We start from the raw sequence: 21149 nt of genomic DNA, 5'->3' as shown, positions 1-21149 counted from the left end.
TATGAGAGCAGTAAGGCATCCGAGATTTTATGTCATTTTAGCAGGAGATGACCCTAGACGTGACACAGATGCAGCACAGATGTAACTGAGGCAAAGGGTGACAGACAAATGAGGAGCTGCCAGAAGTACCACAGTGTGCCATAACAAGCAAGATGATTCATTTTCACAAGTTCAGGTCCAGCCTACCATCTGTGAAGTCAGAGGGGTAGAAAGGCAGCCTGCGGCAAAAGTCCTCATAAATTCCCCGGCCAGCTTTGAAGAAATCTTTACACTGTGAAGACAAAAGATTACTTTTTAAAAATGAGAAATAGTCTCACTGATGGAGTCCCACCTGCACCACCTTTCGTCAGGAGAATTACGTATCACACTGTAGAACAAGAGCAAAGGAATCAACGCTGTGATATAAAATGAAATAATGTTAAACAAACCAACATATGTTCCACATTATAGAAGAAAAAGCCACTCTATGGCTTGATGACGACACACTAGCGGCAGTATCTTCACGATGATGTGAGCTGGGATGTTTTCCAATGAGAACTGTACCTTTTTACAACGCAAAGTATCAGACACTTAGATGAAGATGCCTCTCATACAGACCACTTGAAGAAAGGAAGACAAAGAGTTTCCCTGCTGCAGAGTTTAAGTTCATTAGAGTTACCAGCTTTAGAAAGCAGCAATTAACAGCAACTCAGATTAGTGCCAGGAGTTCAAATAGCAGATACATCTCAGCATCAGCTGCTTAGAGGAAAACCTGCTGCACAGACGCCACTATTGAGGAAGAACAATGATAAGAATTTGGCTCAGTCAAGGAGCACAAGGAGTAGAAATCTTTTTTTTTTTTTTCCATCCTAGTCCGATTACGATGTCAACTAGGTGAATCGTTGGTATCTGACATTAAAGAAAAGATGGTGGCACAGGGGTCCAACGACTAAAGGGGTCAAACGACTAAAATCGGCCAACACACAACCCCAGGGAGATAGGGGTTGTGTGGCTGTTGATTTACAGGTCCAGGCTGGTTACCTAATGGCCAGATACTGTTTCTAATGAAGAAGCAAAACTGATGGAGTGACTTTTTCTCTGTCGAATCTGGATTTGGGTGCACAGTAAGATCACTGTATCACATGTAGGTCGTTCTGCCAGTATTATTTTCCCTGTCTATAGGAGGCATCGCCCCAAAGTAGCTGAAACTAAACGGAGATGAGCATTTCAATTAAACCCATAATCTTAAATTATGTCCCTCTTGATGCATATGGCTCTGTTTTGCTTTTAGGCATTTTGCTAATTTAGTCTGCCTTATCCACAGTGACCTTGAAGAGTAATAAAAGCCAGAGGCTGTATCCAGCTCTGAAACCTCGTTTTATTTTAAACACGCATTGCAGTGGACAATGACACATTTAGATTAAAAGTTGCACATTTGATGATTCAGCTAAGACGCTGGTGATTCCACTGGGGGGGGATCTTTGAAAGATCATTTGAGTCATGACCATTAATGGCGTAGTTCTTAAAAATCATATAATCTAAAACATAGCAAGTAAAGCAGCATATTTGGATTTGGATGTACATTTAATGGGATCCCCGTGTCTCCAAAAATGACTGGGAAAGACAGAGAGACGACAGCATCAGTGACGGAGAGAAGTATAATTTTACACAAGACAGGAAGAGAATGGTTATAAAGAGCCATGTGATTTTAAAAGGAGACGTGAAGTGTTTCATTTTAAAAGATGAGCTTTCAGGTTACACCAGACAGGGAGTAAATGTGTAGCCCTGATTAAGCTTATTAAGCAAATTATCCAATTACCCAGTGTTTCATTTTCTTGTTGAACATAGTATTACGCAATGAAGTGGAACGGATGATGATAGGGGGTGGCTGAGTGGGAAAAGCTCCCAGGAAAATCATTCTGGCCTCATTTGTCATCCTAAAAAGTTTGGATGGTCTATGACAGATCAAAGGTATTTATATCACATGTAAACAACTTTTTTTCTCCAAGCTGGCTAGTTTTAGCTACACATGCTTGCTCGACAATGACTGTTCATTCATTAAATCCCTATACATCATGGAATTATTTATTATTGCAAGGAACAATGTGTGTGTTTGTGTTTGTGTGTGTGGGGTGAGGGGGTTGCAATCACCAGCTTTTGGCTCAAGTTCGATAAACAAAAGTCTCAGAGAGGAATTACCGTCCACCTGTTTGCCATTCGTTCTGATGGAGTGAGGCAACAGAAAGGAAAAACATAAAAACACAGCAGCAATTTGACCTTTTTTCTTAAAGTACTGGAAAGTGGTTTGCTGTTGCGGGTGGTCCAGTGTCAATTTTGGATGTGGAACAAGGAGAAGGCGGACTGGCTGGCTTTTTCCCTGTAATTTTCTTTCTTATTTTATCATTTTCCGTTTCCTCTTTATTCCACCTGCTCCCCCTCCCCCATCACTTCTTTCCCTTTTCACTCCATCTGTCTTTCCCCATATAGCCCTCTGTCTCTGAGTGGCACTGAGCCTTTCAAGCCCTGGGATAAACACCTAACAAAATCCTTTGCTGTATAAAAAAACAAACAAAAAAAACAAGGGGAAATGTCTAGGAGCTGTGGCATGCCAGTGGCAACATTAGGAAGAGATGTCGGTCCGTGGCATTGAGCAGAGCCCCTCTGGAGGTGTGTGTGTGTGTGTGTGTGTGTGTGCCGGCGAGCACATGCACATGTAACTAAGGCGTGGGGAGTTCTGACAGGACTGTGAGAGATGTAAGGTCATTTACCCACTGAGGAGGCCTGGCAGGAGTTGATGCTGATTGATTAGGGGGAGAGAAAAGATTGAAGAGTCAAGCCAGTCGAGCGAGGAGGAGAGGAGGAGTGAAGGGGGAGGAGGAAATGGTGCTGAAGGTTGACGAAGGGAGAGAAAGAAAGAAATACAAAAGAAATAAAAATAATAATAATTGTACTGTATGTGCGCAGTTCTCTGTTCTATACACAATCATAAGGATGTGAGATGATCAAGAAATAAGCGAAAGGTAAGGGGGGATGAGGCAAACGGAGGAAAGGAAGAAGACCTCAAATATAACATCATCACAAGTTCTAACCAATCACAGGCACCATTTCAGGGCACCAAGCACGACTCATAATGCCTTCACATCACTTCAAAATGTGCGGAAACGTGTCTAATCACCCAGCACTGACACACACTCGCACACTCATAGATTTTCCTTGCTGACCTTGAGGGGTTTATGACTGCGAGGGTCAGTCTCCTCCTTCCCCAGAGCCGTTGGCTTCTGGTTGGCTGCCGTGAGCTGGTGCCTCTGGAACACCAACGCTTCCTTAAACTCCTCCTGTGTCTTTGTCTCCAGGAGCTTCTGCCTGAAGGAGATGTCAGAGAAGAGGGTGGCGAATGTGCGACCCAGCTCCATCGCCGTCTTGGTACTTTTCTACAAAAAAAAAAAAAAATGCAAAGTGATACAAAATGTAAATCATGAATACCTCCTACATTTCTTTGCTGATCATCCGTTTGTTCTATACAGTTGTTTGTATACCGATCAATCACTACATGTGTAACTGCCTGTTTTAAAAAAAAATATAGGTAAATAGAAAGGCAAAGGTGGGCGAGGGGTGGGTGCATACTGTCTTTAACTAGATTATTTTAAAACTGTGTTTGCGACATACCAAATATTAGAATTAATACCAGCTGCAGAGGTGTTATTGATATGTTTTTCTGTGATGCACTGCAGATATACAAAACTTCAAAATCTCTTTTACAAAGGAGAGACTTTTTCATACTAAAGAAATACTTTTTAATTGCAAAACGTATTTAAGTATTTAAGGTCAATAGTTTGCCCATGCCAACTGGAAAAATGTGCTTGTAGAAATTGATGAGCACCCTGCTGCCAACATAAAACTCAGAGGGCAGCATGTCAGACAGGCAAAAAGCTAGAGGAGTTTCTTTGAGGGTAACATTACATGAAACAGTTAATGAAAACAGAACTTTTTTTTAAACAAGGGTCATGTCTTTATACCATATTCAGTCTGGTTAAAGAGAGGAAGGAAAAACAGGGGGAAACAGTTTCTAGACAGCTCTGTAAATGGTGGTTGATGGAAACGGTCCATTCTTACACATGCTAGATCACATACATTTGCCAACCAAAGGAATTTCTATCATCATTACCATCATGCCCCTTCAAAGATTTTTCTCTGAGAAGCATTCACCATCAAGGATAATTGAGGCATAATAATGCTTTATGTTTACTTGGGGCTTAGATTAATGTCTCTGAAAATACCATTAGTGGTTCTGATTGCTGCCAATAAGACTGGCGAGGAGGGTGCTGTAGGCACCACTGAAAGAAATAAACATAAATGAGGGTTCATGGGAAAAGAGATAGAAACAAGCAAATATACAGAAAACATAATGCAACAAGCTGAAGCATAACCGATAACCAGGTTTCCTCTTCCTCGACTGACCACCTACCCAGTGGTGAAAATTACATACTTGGGAGGATACCAAAGTAAAAGTGAGGAAAGCATGAAATCTCTCTTCTTCCCAGCAGGATGGGGGTTGGGAAGTCGAGGGTTTTCACCTGGTTTGGGGCAACAATCAGAGTCAACTGAAGGAGGGAGTGAAGTGTGTGTATGCGAGTCGAAAGCTGAGGATGAAGCAGTGGAGGACAGAAGGGATGAGTGGGTTGATGGGAAGGAGAAAGAGTTCATGGTTTTGATGGGAGGGAGGGACATTACAGGATATGTGTCTCTCCAGAAGCTCTTCAGAGCTGAAGAAAAACAGCAAACACAAACACAACAGTGACCCGAAAAGTTCAGCAACAGAGAGGCCCTTGAACCGATTTCAGTTCAGGAGTCAATTTGGCCATTTAGCAGTTCTGACATCATATCTGTCAGTGTTTCAGGTATTTTCAGATACATATCTAAATATATGTATATAACGCAGAAATAGACAGATTATATCTTCACAAATAACAACCATATAGACCCTAAACATCATGCGGCCTAACCAATATTTAATTTGTGGTGCTACAATTATGTAACATTATATAATAATATAATAGATTTGTGGTTTCTTCTGCTTTGCATTTTGAATTAAAATAGCAGAAAATCCTTTAAAGCCAATCTGTGCATTTTTTGTACAAAAAAAACAAACAAACAAACAAACAAACAATAAAGATAAGAATTATACTGATTTTATAATTTTATTCAAAAATGAATTTGCTTTGAATTATTTTTTTAACCTAAATGAACAGGTTGACGGGCAGCTCACAATAAGTGATTTTGCAAGAGCAGAACAATAAAACAGATTTTTAATTACCAGGAAAAATATTTTGTTAAATCACACTGGGCTACAAGTGAACATGAAATGAAATAATCAAAATGAATAAATGAAATAGGAACTAATTAACAAGTGACTAACCAGCGAAGACATAAATCTCATGTATCATTCCCTATGCCTGTGGGTTAGTTACCATTTTGAGAGGGGCCAGTATCAGGATGACATAGCGGACCTCGCAGCAGTTCTCCCCCCAGTTTTGTGGCCTCTCCAGGCGGGAGATGCACACATGACGTTTCTGGAGATGCTTCACGTTGCAGCTGGAGAACAGAGGGAAAAGAAGGAGGTTTTATAAATGTCAACACCTCACTTCACCGCCAGCGCCCTTCATTTCCATAGATTAACCTCTTTCTCGACAGCAACACTTAGACAATATTCAAATATGCCAGGTGAGCTTGCATTCACATTATAGGAATGCATGTGAACATACATACATAATATTTAAATATCACGTCATGCATATTTAAACATGGTCAGTGTAAAAAGGCTTTTTAAAGATTCATATAATTTCCATGCTCAGAAAACCACTCAGTGATGCTTCCTGGCTTATCATCCTCAAATATGGCACTCCCATGTGGTAATGTTTGATCATAATATGACGGGTATCACTCAAAACTTTGCATTTCTGTTTATTTTACTTGCCCCCTTTCCTCTAAGAAGGAAAGTATACAAACCACACCAGTGAAAACGCCACCTAGTTCCCAAGATCCCTACCTTACTAAATTTTCACCTCTCAATCCTAGTCTCAGTCGCCTGAGGTTACTTCTTCCTTCCATCCTTACGAATGTCTTTTTCACAGATCTAAATCCAAATGTCACTTGAGTCACTAGTCCCAGTAAAACACTAGCCAATTGAACAGTCTTTGTTACTGAAACTCCTGCCATCTGTTCCCCCCAAAATGAACACACTTTCAAAGTCTCTTAGATCTTTTCCTCTTGGCATCTTGATACAAAATCAGAATATGCTTTAGCATTTTTAGACCTGCAACAGAGAATGATTGGATATTAACTGCCTAATTATAACAAGCGGCACACACGTGGAAGCATCTGCATTTCTGTGTTTCGCCGTTTGTTCATTTATACTTTTTTCCCCCTGATTTGTTACTCGTTTGTATTATTGACATTTATGCACAGCTGACCCTGGATACATTTTTTAAAAAAGAGATTATATATTATTTCAGTTGTACTTGATTTGGTGATGATGTCATCCTTTCCTTTGCATTACGTTTACCACCAGGAAGCCTGTTAACATGACACGAGAAGAAAAAAATATCCACCTGCAGTGACTGAATGCTCCAGAGCGCACTTTGCGATTGTTCTCTGCTTCTTCAGCGTGGAGATGACCACCAATTTGAAAGGTAGGGAAGTAAGTGCAAGTAATTTACTAACTTGCACATTCAGTCAGATAATCGACTATAGGACAGAGCAGAGAAGGCTGTGTTGCAACACAGGTAGGGTGACTTCATTCTCTATGAAGGACACCATACCGCGGCAGCTGTATTCAGCACTTATTGTAATATGCTAAAATCAAAATCTTGTTTTCAATGTGAGTAGTAATGTATGTAACATAAAATACACCTATAATCTATAGTGATGATGAGCGTGAATGTTAAAAATAATCAATTTATAACTACATAAAAGCATAAATGAGTAATAAGAGAAAGCATCTTATAACACATTATTATAAATACAACTCTTTCTCTCGGCTCCCTCACACACACATGTACATACACACATATATTTTGCTTACAGGATGCAAAGCCAGGACTGCTGGTACTGGACCCCTGTGGCGGTTGCTGTAACTCCCTGGATCGTCTCTGAAAGCAGGTGAACTGCAGACCAAAAAGTCAGAAGTCAAACAAATGATCTGAGATCAAGTGTCACATACTCGAAGCCCCCCTGAAAAGTGTTTAACTCCTGTGTGTGCGCGTCTTAGAAATCCATGTCAACCCTTAAGAGTAGCTGACTGTAACAGTGTTAAACTCTATAAAAACGCGTCACCACATTAATAGCAGTACCTACTGTTTAAGTTTACAAAATTCATGCATTTGAAAACACAAATTAGCTTAGATTTCATTTTTTTATATGGCCCAAAAGGCATCATTTAAAAGCCTAAAAACATTCAACTGAAATCTTGTGCCTTTTCTGCTGCGCCAAACCTCTCGATGTGTCGTCTACATCAGAAGTGTCTAACAAGCTCGCCTTCTGGTTTAGACAGTATCGCCAGGCTGCGCTGTGTGCACCAAGACAAGCTAATAAGGGTGTCCATCCAACCTTGGAAAACACCACGCTCATGTTCAGATTAAAAAAAACATTTCATTATGCTGCCATGTTTACAGAGCACAAATCATTAAACATGGGCAACTGGGGGCACTGCTGAAGCCAGCTCATTGCTTCCTAATAAGAGGAATCTCCCTTCCGCTGTCTCCCGCTGAGAGTGATGAATAATAGTGTTTTGGGGGACATTCTTCAGCAGCCCCGAATATCCCAAACCCCTCTAGAAGATTCAGTATGTTTTGCTTCGCAACATCCTCTTCAACTCATTAGTACTGAGAAAATTACAGGGTGGAAATGTTTTGTATCGTAAGCAGCGGGGACGATCATTTCCATATCATTCTGATTTTCCCTGCCAGTGGTTTTTCTCTCTCTTATTCCATCTGTCTTTGTCTTTCTCTCCATCACTCTTCTTTTCTCTCCCTCTGCCTTGCCGTCTCATCAATAAAGTATCCTCCATTCATGCCAGAAAATGATGGGCGTCACCATGACAACAGTATCACAGTGCTCAAGGAGTGAGAGAGCCAGGAGGGGAGAAATGGGGTGGGGGGGGCAGAAAGATACACAAAAAGAGAGAGAGAGAGAACGCATGTAGATAAAGAATAAGGGGGGAAAGAAGTCTTTAGAGACAGAGAATGACAAGGATGAAAATGAAACCAGCACGTGGTGAAGAAGAGCGAGAAAGGTGTAGGAAAAGGAAAAACAAGGGGCAAAGAGAGAAAAAATAAAGAAAAGAGAACAAGAGAGACGATGCATGCAGCAAGAAGGCATTAAACTCTGAAAGAAGAAAATGAAAGCGAGAAAAATAAAGCCAAGGGAATAAAAATAAGTCATACAAAAAGTAAGACTTAAACGAAATGACAAGAAGAGCTTGAGACAGAGGGAGGAAAAAGGGAAGGAGAAGTAGAGGAGATGGACTGGGATTCAATTCAATTAATAGCAGTAAGCCTGACAGCCATGTAATAATCAAAAACCATCCAATTTCTCATTGACGTCAGGGATGAGAAGAGGAGAGAGAGACAGAAAGAGAACAAAAGAAAGATTAAAAGATAAAGAAAGGGGGATGAGGATAAAAGCAAGAAGAGAGAGGTAACAGAAGAGCAAAAGACAAGAAAAAACAGAAAGAGAGGTAAATGTGTGTAGTGAGGTTATCTGTTGTCCTCTATATCGACAGACTACGTTGTCAATGTCATGCTAAAAGAAGAGAAGCTAATGGCTAAATCTGCTAGCTGCAAGCCTCAATATCACATCATCCACTTCAGTGTGTTTTGTTTTGTTAGCTGCATATGCCTTTTCCAACAGAGGCTGCTGCAGTGTAGAAGGAATGGTCATCTTTAGAGTTAAATGCAACAACAGCTAAAAGTATAAAAGCTCTATACAATTATGAGCAATGCAAGTGGTCAATGAGGTGCGTTAAAGAAGGCATTTTTATGATAAACACATTAAAATAGAAGATTGTGTAACATCTATGACTTAGTCTAGGTCATTACTGGATCAGATGATCTGCAAAAGTTTATATATTAGAATAACTACCAGCTGTGTAATGAGTGACAGCCAGTCAGAAGGTGTACACTGCACTCCCTTTGCAGAAGACTGTGACACAGAATTAAATATGACCAGAAAGGCAAGCGACGGCAGGTCACTCAGTGCAAACCAAAATGAATGGGGAGCAAAATGCGATGTCATAGTTCGTTCAGTTTGTTGATTATCTCGTAGAAGCAGAAAAAAAAAAAAAAAAAAAAAGATTAAGTGTAGTGCAAGGGAATAAATTGTGTCTTATGTCTCCAGCTCAGGTGATGACAGGAAGAAGAGAACAAGTATTTGTGAGTGATTGCTGACATGATCAGGACAGACTAATTAAGAGATGTACATTTGATACTTGTCAGTTATGTGAAGATTTCTGCACGGTTTCATCAGCTTTTGCTATGCAAACACTTCTATTTCCACACAGAAAAGAAGAAAAAAAAACCTGATTCTTACACGCAGCATATCAAATGTGACAAACTTCAATGGAAAATGAGGAAAAAATATGAGGAAGGCAAGACCGGATGGCTGGATTGGTCCCTTTGATCTTTCTGTATTCTTGGTGAATTCTTTAACTGTGTTATTCACAGTTTGGTTGGAGGGAGAAAAACAGATTGCAATTTCTGCAAATCACATGAGGATAAAGCCGTCTGTCATAAATAAGGGAGCGAGGAATCAATAAATATGCTAAACCAGTGAAAAAGATGTGATATTCATATTTTTTTCGGTTTATGTGACAGAAAATCTGCAGAGATGTGCAGGTACAAAAACGCATCGATTCATTAGTTTCCCAGTTGATGTCTGAAAACGGTACAAGATCTTTTGGCAAGGTGACTCCTTGCATTACGCTCAGAGGTGACCTCCAGAAAGCCTCCTCTGTCTACGATGCCTAAAAGATTAACTGTGGTCTTAGCCACTGGTAGACTCGCATCATACATACACAAAACCCCTCAGTCACACACACTAACACACAAAGAGAAAACGATTGGTTTCCTTCAAAGAGTGTGAATGTTGCAAAGGGCACTATGAAGGAGGTGATGAAAACATATAGGTATCCATCACAGCCAATCACAAGGCACAAATGCTATGGTCACATGGTGAGGAAGGGGCCACTAGGACTGGGTCAATAGTGAAACTTCATATTTAGAGAGATTTAAATTGCAGTGATTTCTTTGGATAGAAACAAATTAAATGTGCAGTAAAATAATTAGTTATATAATTAGCTTATTAATTAAAAAAAATACCTGAATATAAAACCTCTGAAAAATAGGTCATTTTTTCCTAGCAAGGACATAATGTCTATTCTAAACTAAAAAAATTTAATTATTTTGATTTTATGCTTTAACCTCGTAAGACCCAAACTCTTTCATGGCATGCATTTTTAATTTCTCTTTGATATTTAGGCATATTTTTACCTGATTTTTGTACGAAGAAAAATGAGAGCCACATATGAGGATATTAGTTTAAAATTTTGATAAAACAGAGGCAGTATATTGTCCTCGTAAGTGGATATCAGGCCCTTGTAGAGCAAAATTTAGTATTTTGGTCTAGACAACCCAAAATGTGATGTCCACATATGTGGACACCAGGTCCTAGGAGGTTAAATCTCATTTAGATGTATGAATTATTCGATCACTTTACAGAACTATCAGTTTTCTTTTTACGCAGAACTGATAACTGCTGGTTGGACCCAGCGTTGACTTGAGGGGCCAATGAAGAGGCATCGATATCTTGCTGGTGTCTCTAATCATTTGATGACTCAGTGGATCGACCCAGTCCTGAGCACGGAGAGGAACACAAACGGAATACTGATGGTGATTGGTACAGGAGCAAACGACTGATTGCAGCCTCACGGCGGCTGATGCTGACATTTTCATCCAATTAGCACAGCTTACCGTCATCAAAGAAAACGAAACTTTGAGACTTGTCTGCATGGGGAGAAGGAGGAAGAAAAACCAAGAGGAGAGACAAAGAGTCAGTTCAGTCACCTTTTCTGGGCAACAGGCTAGCAGTTTTCATCAAGAAAATGACACGCATACACACACTTTCCTACCGAGCAGGCACACACATAAATATCTCTACTGAACAGAAGCTTCATTTCCTGCCCTCCTTTACCTCATACATATTAAATATCATTTTCCAGAGAAAATCTCGTCTTTGTTAGGCACAGAGAGATCCCATCTTGATTACTGTCTACAGGCTATTAACAAAAATTGGATTTTATCTCCGATAACGGTCGTGTGTTCAGCTGGTCCAAGAAGCCCAAAGACGTCACTGATGAGATCAAGATGAGAAAACTGGCATGTATGGCCACCATATATCATGATAAGTAAAGTGGTTAAATTAATGGTTTCAAATTAGTATTCTGATCTTTCCTGAAAAATGTGCCACAATGAAAACTCATGTGTCTTGCTGTGATATAATAAGGGTAAAACAAAGTCCAAAGGAAAAGATAGCAGCATTCATGGCAGTACTCTCAGGTTAAAAACACGAATCTGTGCAAAATATGTTCTTTGCAAACACACAAAAAAAAGACAAGCAGTAATAATCCCCTCCTGGTTGAACAGATGGTCAAGTATTTCTGAATTTCTGAAGAGTTTAAGTGTGACAAAACTCACAGCGTACACAGATGGAGATATACATTTAAATAAGGCACTTACAAAAAAACAAAAACAAAAGAGAGAGACCTACCCTAAGTTTTCATACTTAAAATAATAAATATGTTGCAGTCTAAATTCAACTGGCAGAAAATAAAAAATACAGCAACACAGGAGGATTATGCAAATCGAGACCAAGTAAAGAGCCAGCAAGATCGATCAAAGGTGACAGCAATTTAGGGAGAAATTATGCTACAGTCATCACAGACAGGGCACACAATCAGCAGCACACAGAGCACTGTGGCTATGAACATCACAGAGGAAGAGGGGAAAATATATTTATACATTATCATACAAAACACTGTCAGTTATTCTGTGGTAGCGGATCATCATTTTGGTCAGCATCCTAAAATCATTTAGTTCTTCAAGTACTCCTAGTTTGTCAAAAAATTATACATTACTTTTAAATTTTGGTGTACATATTAAAAGCGGAAGTAATATTATCATGCGTTGCATCATCGTCAGCGTTGTTCATTATTCCTCTGCACAATCCCGCTCTCCATCGCTGAATCCCAAGACAAAAGCAAAGCAAAAAAACAAAAAACAGCTCAAGTTGGCCTCCAAAAAGAAAAATACTCCTCTGTACAAGTAGGAGCAGGACTAATTATCTCTGTGGGCTTTCATCTTTGTCATTTCTGTAATTCTCTGTTCTTTCGGTGCCTGTTATAATCTTGCCCTGTTCTCTTTATCTCACAGCTGTACAGTATTACACTCCAAATGAGCTGGTCCGCTCGCCAGCCGTAATACCCCACTGTGGCAGAGGGAACCTTGATATGGCAGAAATTAATACCTGAAGAGATATGTCCCGTTGATAACATACTTACGTGCAATATGAATGTATTCCCCCAGGAAAAGCCTTTGTTCCTTCCCAAGAGATATTTTTTCCCCTCAGCGCTGACACGAGTGTTTCACTGGTGAATTCAGGGATTCTACCAGCAATGTGAAAATTCAAACTTTGTTTGAAATGCACCGCTGAACCACTGCCATTGTTATTAATTTATTAGGACAACCAAATCAAAGAGGTGAAATCCACAGACTACTTGGTAAACATTGTGTAATGCATACTTGAAAGACTAAACTAATTATGAACATTTCTGTATGTTCACATCCTTCTTTGAGCATATTATAGTAGCCTCTGTAAAGTTTTCGTGTAAATGTTTTCTGAATAGCTTCACTATGCTTATTATTAATGACCCCCACAGTTCAGTCTATTATTACCCTATTCTGTCTGCTGCAACTGATGCGTCCCTGCTGCGTGATGAGTTTCAGCCTATTTTTAAAATAGTATTTTGTGTCGCATAATAAAACAAAGAAATTATTGATTATTCGTTGTTTAATTCATAAATAAGTTCAAAAAGAATGTAATACTGACTGCTGCTACTCTGTTTTCACAATCAAGCATCACTTGAACAAAATGTCATCCCTTCATTTATGTATTTTTTTTCATTGATTTTAGAAGCACACAGCCCAGACTTACAGAGGAATCATTTTTGTCAAGATGACAGCCATAAAAAAAGGGAAACAAAAAGGGAAAAAACCTTCCTTAGCCTCTTTGTGGGATATTCTTGAAGAGCAAAAGTGAAAACGCAGCTGCAGTGACCACAGCTTGAGAGTCTTGGAAAGCCATTTGAAAAACTAAGTGAGTGATCGATGACAGAAGTCAATTATCACCTTGCGGATCTGTCAGAGGCGGCTCTGCAGGGTGAGCGTCACACACCGCCCACCTCTGACTATCCATCAACAACTGCAGACACCAGCCCAGCCAGACAGGAAAACACTGGACACCGAGTACATGACAGGAAGCCCTTACACTATGATTACCTCCACATGCTCTTACAGTGGTGAAATCCCACTTATATTTACTCCTATATCGGCACGGCATTAAATCGAATGTACTGAAAGAAACCATTTTCCACGATTCTTCACGACTTTAACTAGATAGAAAGCAAAGTTTCATTTGCCAAACAATTACTTTTGTGAATGTTCTGTACAGCTTTCGGCAGAAAGCAATGCTTCAACAATAGCTACATATTATTATGTAAGAGGGCGGATTTCTCTTGCTCTAATGGGCTGAAGAGATTCGCCTTAACCAAGAGGCTTTGCTACTCAGCCAAGAGGACCTGTGCTGAGGGGACTAAACTAATGTGACAGGGATCTGTAAGCTGACAAATGGGCACCAAACCTAGAAACATGGGTACATTTACAATTGCATTCATGCATTACAATATAATATTTTAGGTACAACCGTTACTGAACATAGTTTCAGGTCAAAATAGAAAAAAAAAATGTTTAAATGTATGTGAGACTTAATAAAGCTGTTACTTTTTTGCTTTTGCTTCCCCAATTAATTCTGCACTTCGAAACTGTAGCCTTCCCTTTAATATTTAATTGCTTTAATATTCAGGAGGGAAAAAAGCGAACGCCTGCTTTAAATTGCACAAAAAAGTAAAAACGATAAAGCTAAACTACCTAAAAATAAAAAGGAACATTGGTGTCTGTGTGTGCAGTATATGGTGGTGTGTTGAAGTGTAAAACATCCACTTTTCGCCACGCTGAGTGCTATTTTTGTCCACCTAAAAAAGCTGTGGGTCAAATTGGCATCCTTGGTACAAACATCAAAAACGTTCCTTTGGGTATTCAAAGCTCCTTGAACCATTCTCAAGTCTATCTGACAATTCTGCTGCAGAGCCTGAGGTACAGCTTATTTATTTATTTAATTTTAGGTAGGCGATGACATGTGCAGACGTCAGATGTTTTTAGGTCAAGTGTCAGATGCTATGGGTCCTGGTCTGATTGTGGTTAGGCACAGATGATGCATTGCACTTCTCCATCTTGTGGTTTGCATATCTCTGTATCAACTGTATCTCAAAACAAATTAGACAACATATGACTGTGTTTACATGCATGTCGACAGAATCCTTGCTCACCGTTGACCTCCTGTGCTCCTGCATCTGTGAAAAGCATGCTCATCACCTCCTCGAAGTTGCACCCGGGCTCTAAAGCATGGCTGTCCTGGCCCACGTGGTGCAACATTCTCTTCAGAACATCGTCCAGGGACGCGGCTGTCTCATCCAGCAAGATGCTGGCCCTCGCCAGGAAGCCATCCAGGTCACGGTGTGCCCGAACCTCCTCCTCAAAATTCATCAGCTTCACATACTGTGGAAAAACAATAATTATTTCAAGTCTGAAATAGTTTTAAACGAGATCCCGTGTTGAGAATGCAAATAAGTTCAATTATAAAAGAGAAGAAAACAGTGTCAAAATGCATCTAGCCTAGTTTCTGCAGAATTGTACCCAAAGGAAAAAAACTAGATTTAGTTTTAATGTTTATATGGCAGGGTTTATTCTCTAAGGCAATTTTCAGTTTCAACTTTATTTATATAGCATCTAACCACAAATTATGTGAGTACACTTTACCAAGAAAGCTTGAAAATTGTCAAGGTAAACTGAATATCAGGGTAAACCCTGGCTATAAAACTGAGCTTAGCGTTTATATTTTTTTTATTTATATATATATATATATATATATATATATATATATATATATATATATATATATATATATATATATATATATATATATATATATTTTTTTTATTTTATTTAATATCTTAAGATATAAAGAAATTAAATTTCTAGATATAATATCTAATGTTTATCAAATTACATTTTTGACAATCAAGAATACAATAAATAAGCCTTTAAGGTGATTTTAGTTGTTAAAAAACAAAACTGTATAACTATAAAACTGTTACAAACTGTTACTTTAAAGACAAACTGCTGAACCCCAATTTATTTTAGAATTAGATAACATTTCTTACCTATTTCAGAATGAGGGCAGATGTAAGATCTTACTGACTTTTTGGATTGCAGTCAAATATAAAAGAACCCTAATAGGTTTGAGTTTATTGCCTTAAATCCTTCTGAGCTCTTCAAAATAGCAGAACACTGCCAACATTCAAAATTTTATCAAAACTGTACTAGTGCTGTCCACGATTCAGCTCAAGGGAGACGGCTGGACAAAGAAACCAACACAGCTCCATTAAGAGCCCAGACACCCACCAGTCATTGATTGTGTGATTGACAGAAATTCTGAAGATGAGTGGATTTCCTGCTGTTTCTTTTAAGCACCAAGCAGAAAGTCTCCGTGCTCTTTACAGAAAAAAACATGTATAGGTATTTCTGCAAAGAGCTCTCTATATAAATTTGATTTTGCTTTGTTTGTGCAATCACAGAAAGCATCGGTCCTGGGGCTCTTATGCAACTCGAATGAAATGATTAAAAAAAAGTAAGAAACAAATAGAGTTCATTTTGCACTTTTTAAAAGAAATTATAAAGCGAGTCATACAGGGCAGAATGTGTGGTCCAGTAGTTCATGTGTTAATTCAAAGGTTATATTTTAAATTGCTCATGAAGGAAGTGAAAAATATCCACCTGCAAGCACAAGCATAAATGAAAATCTATTTATGGACCATTGCAAATAAAAAAGATCCATAACAAAATTCTTGGCTAGGACTTAAGGACGGGAACATGTGAAATTAATAAAAAGCAGAGGGAGAGAGCAAACAAACGGAACTGTGATACAGAATGAGGAGATTAGAGAAAAGAACCAGGCAAGCTGTTGGTAGGAATGAGGCACAACAAACCGAAATCTCTGACAGGCTCATAACGGGGAAGACTAACTCTTGACAGGTTTGGTCACCAGTTCAAACTAATGCCCTCTCGGGGTTGCTTTAAACCCTTTTACCTAATTGGCACAGAGACATTTGTTTACTGCATCACTAATGATTTACAAACCTGTAGTAATAGTAATCTTATTCCCCTAAATTTTGTAAAAATACAATTTTTCTTATACATGTAACATATGTGCCTCAACTGTGGGACTCCTGCACAAAACAATGCCGACGATAAGAGGCTACATTTGTGGTCCAAACTTTACATGCACTTATCATGGGCACGAATGACACAGTAATTTGGGGGGGATTAATAATTTCTTTCAACTGTTCTACTTCCAGGGTGGAATGCTTGTACAGCGTACATCTTTAAAAGCTTTAAAATGCAAATTTCATCCAATTTGCATGTGGTCAAAACATGCAGACTCAAATATATACATACACTCACTTAAATCTTTTAATAAGAAGTGCTGAAGGTTTTACTCCAGGTCTCACCTTCACAAGGCCAAGAACTATTAAATTCTTGTTAGGGACCATGATTCACTACAACTGGTAGTTTCTCTTTGCAAACATAAAAAGGATTTGTTTGACAGCAGCCTGGAAATAGAACAGTTCAAAGAAATCATTAAAAGTCACAAATTACCATGACACTGATGCCCATGATGAGTACACATACTCTATGTGCCACAACTGCATCCTGCTACTACTACATTCACTGTGTGGTTCTCATCATCCCATAATTTTAACAGAAATCCATCAACTTATCAAAACTGATTGGTGAAGGGAACTGGTGAAGATTATCATTCTCCGCTTTGAAATTTGTGTCTAAGCATTCATGTGAATAATATTAAGATGTACCACCATTGTTCAGATTGTTCAGAACAAACCCACCAACCCATGGCAGCAGCACTGTACAGCAGCTATGGTCCCCCCCAGCATGACAGCATGACAAAGCACAACGTCCCACCACAAAACTACTCAAGGGTGGCTTGAGGACGTCAAAAACGTGCTCCGAGTATTGACCTGGTCGATGTAACGACAGATCCCTGCTATGAAAATATGGACTAACAAGACTGCTGCCAACTTTTAACTGGGGACAAACAAAATTAATCAGGTAATTCTTTTAATCAAAACATAAAATTAAGGTTTTTGGGTTTGAGTCCTTTACAAAGAGGGCTCATGATGCCACATGAATGAAAACGTCTGGCTTTAATCCAGTGCAAAAATAAAGTTTGCTGGAATTCGAAAAGAATGACGCACAAATAGATGAATGGTAAAAACAAAGGTCCTCAGGCTAGCCATCACATCTACAGGATCATCAAGCACAATAAAACCATTACAGATGTTTCATTTAGACCCTCTATAGCTGGAGAGCAATTCTTAATATCCCGAGCTGCCTCGGCAAATAATAATTGCAATTTCCTTCCTGCAAGATCCATATGTGCATTATTCAGTTATTTTATGTTTGAAATGATTGCAATAATTCATAATTGCATAATTTACTTTAGCCCATCACAACATGTAGCTATTGTACAGGTATAACACTGCGACTCTCTAAGCAAAACCCCAAAACTAACCCGTAACAAAATGAGTGAGCCAGCAGTAAAGATGCATGAAAAGATTAACACTAGCAGTTTTACAGAAAATATTCAATATAGCAGAGCTATTCATTTATCAAGCACATCTTACACAGATTGGATTGTTTTTACAAATCTTGGTGTACTTCGAGTGTGCTCAGTGGAACTGTGGGCTGTTAAAACACATAGGAAAATAAGCGCAGCACGTTTTGGTTCCATATAGAATGAGACTCAATAGTAAACCAATCAGGAAAAGATGTTTATTCTTTAATTTACTGCCCAAACTTACTTTAATATAAAATCATCTCTGTACCTTTATGCACAGCCAGCAGTGGGTAAGCAGGTATTTCAAATGCCTTCTTCAGTTGTTCCTCATTCAGTTTGACAACTGAGATTTTGGTCCTGTGTATATTCATAGAGGTCTACATACACTAGGCTTAAAATTTTAGATCATATTTGTTTTTCTTTCTTGATAAAAGCACTGGGTGCATTATATGTTGCTGACCCGTACTGCTAAATTACTGAGCCCTTAACTGGAAAAAGAACTGGAAGTTCTGTTGCTTCAGAACAAGAACGTTCTCAGTTTGAATCTTCTGGTCATTTTGGGGCCTTTCTGTGCAGGGCTTGCATGCTCTCCTCGTCTCTGCAAGTATTTTCTCTGGATGCTTCAGCTTCCTCTCTCAGTCCAAAGACATGTAGATTAAATCAACTGGTGAATTTAACATAGGTGTGGATGTAAGCATGACAGATTGACTCTCTACGTTAGACGTGTGATCGGCTGGTGACTTGCTCCGGGTTTAATCTGCCTCTGACGCTATACTCTGCAGCCCTGACAGATGGTTAAAAAGGTCAAATAGATATAATAAATAAACAGTAATATCAGAATTCTAGTTGATAAACATCCATCCTTACCCTTCTTGATGTATTGAGTAACACACAACCAGAATCGTCAGTTTCTGAGAAAGAAATAAAAAGCGATATAATTAGACACTCAAAGTGTACATCAATAAAGACTTGACATGTGTTTATATTAAACAGATTTATCCACAATAAGGGTGAACACATATATATCTGCTCAAAGGGCTTGAACCCATAAGTGCACTCTGCAATTGATCATCACAAATGAAAAATGAAAACGCAAACTGCTTTAAAAGATTAGAGCCAACATTATGTAGTTCTAGCAAATTATTTTACTTTATATACTTAACCTCCTAAGACCTGAACTCTTACATGGCATGCATTTTTAATTTCTCTTTGATATTTGGGCTGATTGGGGTCCGATGAATGTAAAAACAAAGAATTACCAGATTTTTTTTTACCTTATTTTTGTTTTTAAGAAAAATAAGAGCCACATATGAGGATATTTGTTTAAAATTTTGATAGAACAGTAGCAGTATAATGTCTTTGTAAGAGGATATCAGGCCCATGTAGAGCAAAGTTGAGTATTTTAGTCTAAATAACCCAAAATGTGATGTCCACATATGTGGACGCCAGGTCCTAGGAGGTTAAAAAAAAAAAAACTAAGAAATTACAGAACTGACAGCAAAGGTGAAACAGAAGATGAGACATTGAGTGATGAAGAATTACAGAACATGAAAGCAGACTTTGTTTTGAACCATTTCGTGTTCAGTGTCTTAAACTCCTGGGCCACTAAATATCAACATTTCCTTCGTTTGAATAGACTATGTTAAAGTTTTAACACCAATATGGTCATTATAATGTTCTGTATTTTCAGGACAGGCATTAATTCTGAAATCACAAGTAACAGCCACTCGAAGAAAAACAGCCTGAGACCCCTTTTTTCTAAAAGTGATGAAAATGTCAAGAGGCATGTCTTTAAATGCTCTCATTGAATAAGGATTGAAAATTCTCTTCTGATAAGGCTTTAATATGCGCATGTGGAGCTAAGGCAAGAGCTCAGATAAAGTACAAAGGTTTGGATTTTCCCAGTGTTGGGAAGAGGGGAAAAACCTTTTATGTTAGAAAACAATATAGGGACAAACGGAGGGAATGTGGTTTTCAACACACTCCCGTCCCTTAACTAGCAGACTGTCAGTACCCTGCTGACTCTCATAAAACAGTCCGCCACCACAGATACATAACACGGTTATCGCCGTTTACTGTGGGGACAACATTATTAGGTTACCATGGGCTTTCCTCCTCTGCTCCACGTGATACATACTGTCGACTCGGTCTGGAAATCAATCAGTGCTTTAACTCCTCCCTCCAGCAACAAAGAAGCAAGAACACCCCCCCGACACACACGCGCGCACATACACTTTGACAAGCCAATAAGCCTTAGGAAAGTGCCAGGATATTATAAATAATCCTGCGACGAATGAACGCGTTTGAGTGTGAGTCTGCAGAAAAGGGTGAGGGGCTTTGATCGAAACACCGAACACCTTGCCACAAAAACCCTGCAGGCAGTGTAGGAAAAAAAAAAAAAAAGAGCCCCAACCCCTGCCTTTCTGTCTCTGATGAGACTATAGCAGGGGGCACGTGTCATGTGCAGTGGATTTGGTTCATCAAAGCCGCACAATCAAAAAGCACACGGCCAGGCTGATCTGTTCCCTTAGGGGAGAGGAAGCTCCGGCTCTAATTGCTGTCAGGCTGTAGCTGTAAGGAGATATTCAAATATTCATATTAAGATTACCTCGTACCCGATGATCACCTCCTTCTAATGGACTCTGTATGTCTCAATATAGCTTAAAGTAATTCAGAAGAATTTCATTTTCTTTGGATTAGGTAAAAGAAGTGTTAAAATGTGTCCTTTATTTGAGCAATGTGCCACTATGACTGAGGATACCAGATTAACAACCTTGTACTTAGGCTAAGGTTGGGGATCTCCCATACTCTGCCTTAAACATCCAGTGTTTTTGCACCAGATGAAACTATAAACCTAAAAAGGATTCATGGATTACATCTGCATCTGGCAGATTTTACCCACAGGTCAACAATCTTACAGATTAAAATGAAAAATATTCATTATTTAACTTCTTGAGTTTTGAACAAGAACACTTGGCATCAAACTGGAAATTAGTATCAGATGTTACTCTTAGTTGAGTGTCTAAAAATGTATTTATCGCAGAGTTTCCTTTAAGAAACCTCATGGAAGCAGTGACAGTCAATAAAGA

At 38.9% G+C, this 21149-nt stretch overlaps 1 protein-coding gene across 2 annotated transcripts in view; it reads right to left on the bottom strand.

Moving 5' to 3' along the window:
- Positions 1–21149, bottom strand: part of slc4a11 (solute carrier family 4 member 11) — a 72902-nt gene that overhangs the window by 20557 nt on the left and 31196 nt on the right. For both annotated transcript variants that reach the window (XM_080871280.1, XM_080871281.1), the window contains exons 4-9: positions 18928–18971; positions 14693–14921; positions 7061–7142; positions 5448–5571; positions 3201–3410; positions 187–271 (exon numbers count right to left, since the gene is read on the bottom strand). In XM_080871280.1, coding sequence (XP_080727406.1) covers positions 187–271; positions 3201–3410; positions 5448–5571; positions 7061–7142; positions 14693–14921; positions 18928–18971 — 774 coding nt within the window. The remainder of the gene's footprint in view (positions 1–186; positions 272–3200; positions 3411–5447; positions 5572–7060; positions 7143–14692; positions 14922–18927; positions 18972–21149) is intronic.

The sequence above is a fragment of the Rhamphochromis sp. 'chilingali' genome (assembly GCF_963969265.1).
Source record: "Rhamphochromis sp. 'chilingali' genome assembly, chromosome: 21".
In the NCBI taxonomy this organism is placed as follows: Eukaryota; Metazoa; Chordata; class Actinopteri; order Cichliformes; family Cichlidae; genus Rhamphochromis; species Rhamphochromis sp. 'chilingali'.
Note: the sequence above shows the minus strand (reverse complement) of the source record. Positions and strands in the feature narration are given on the sequence as shown.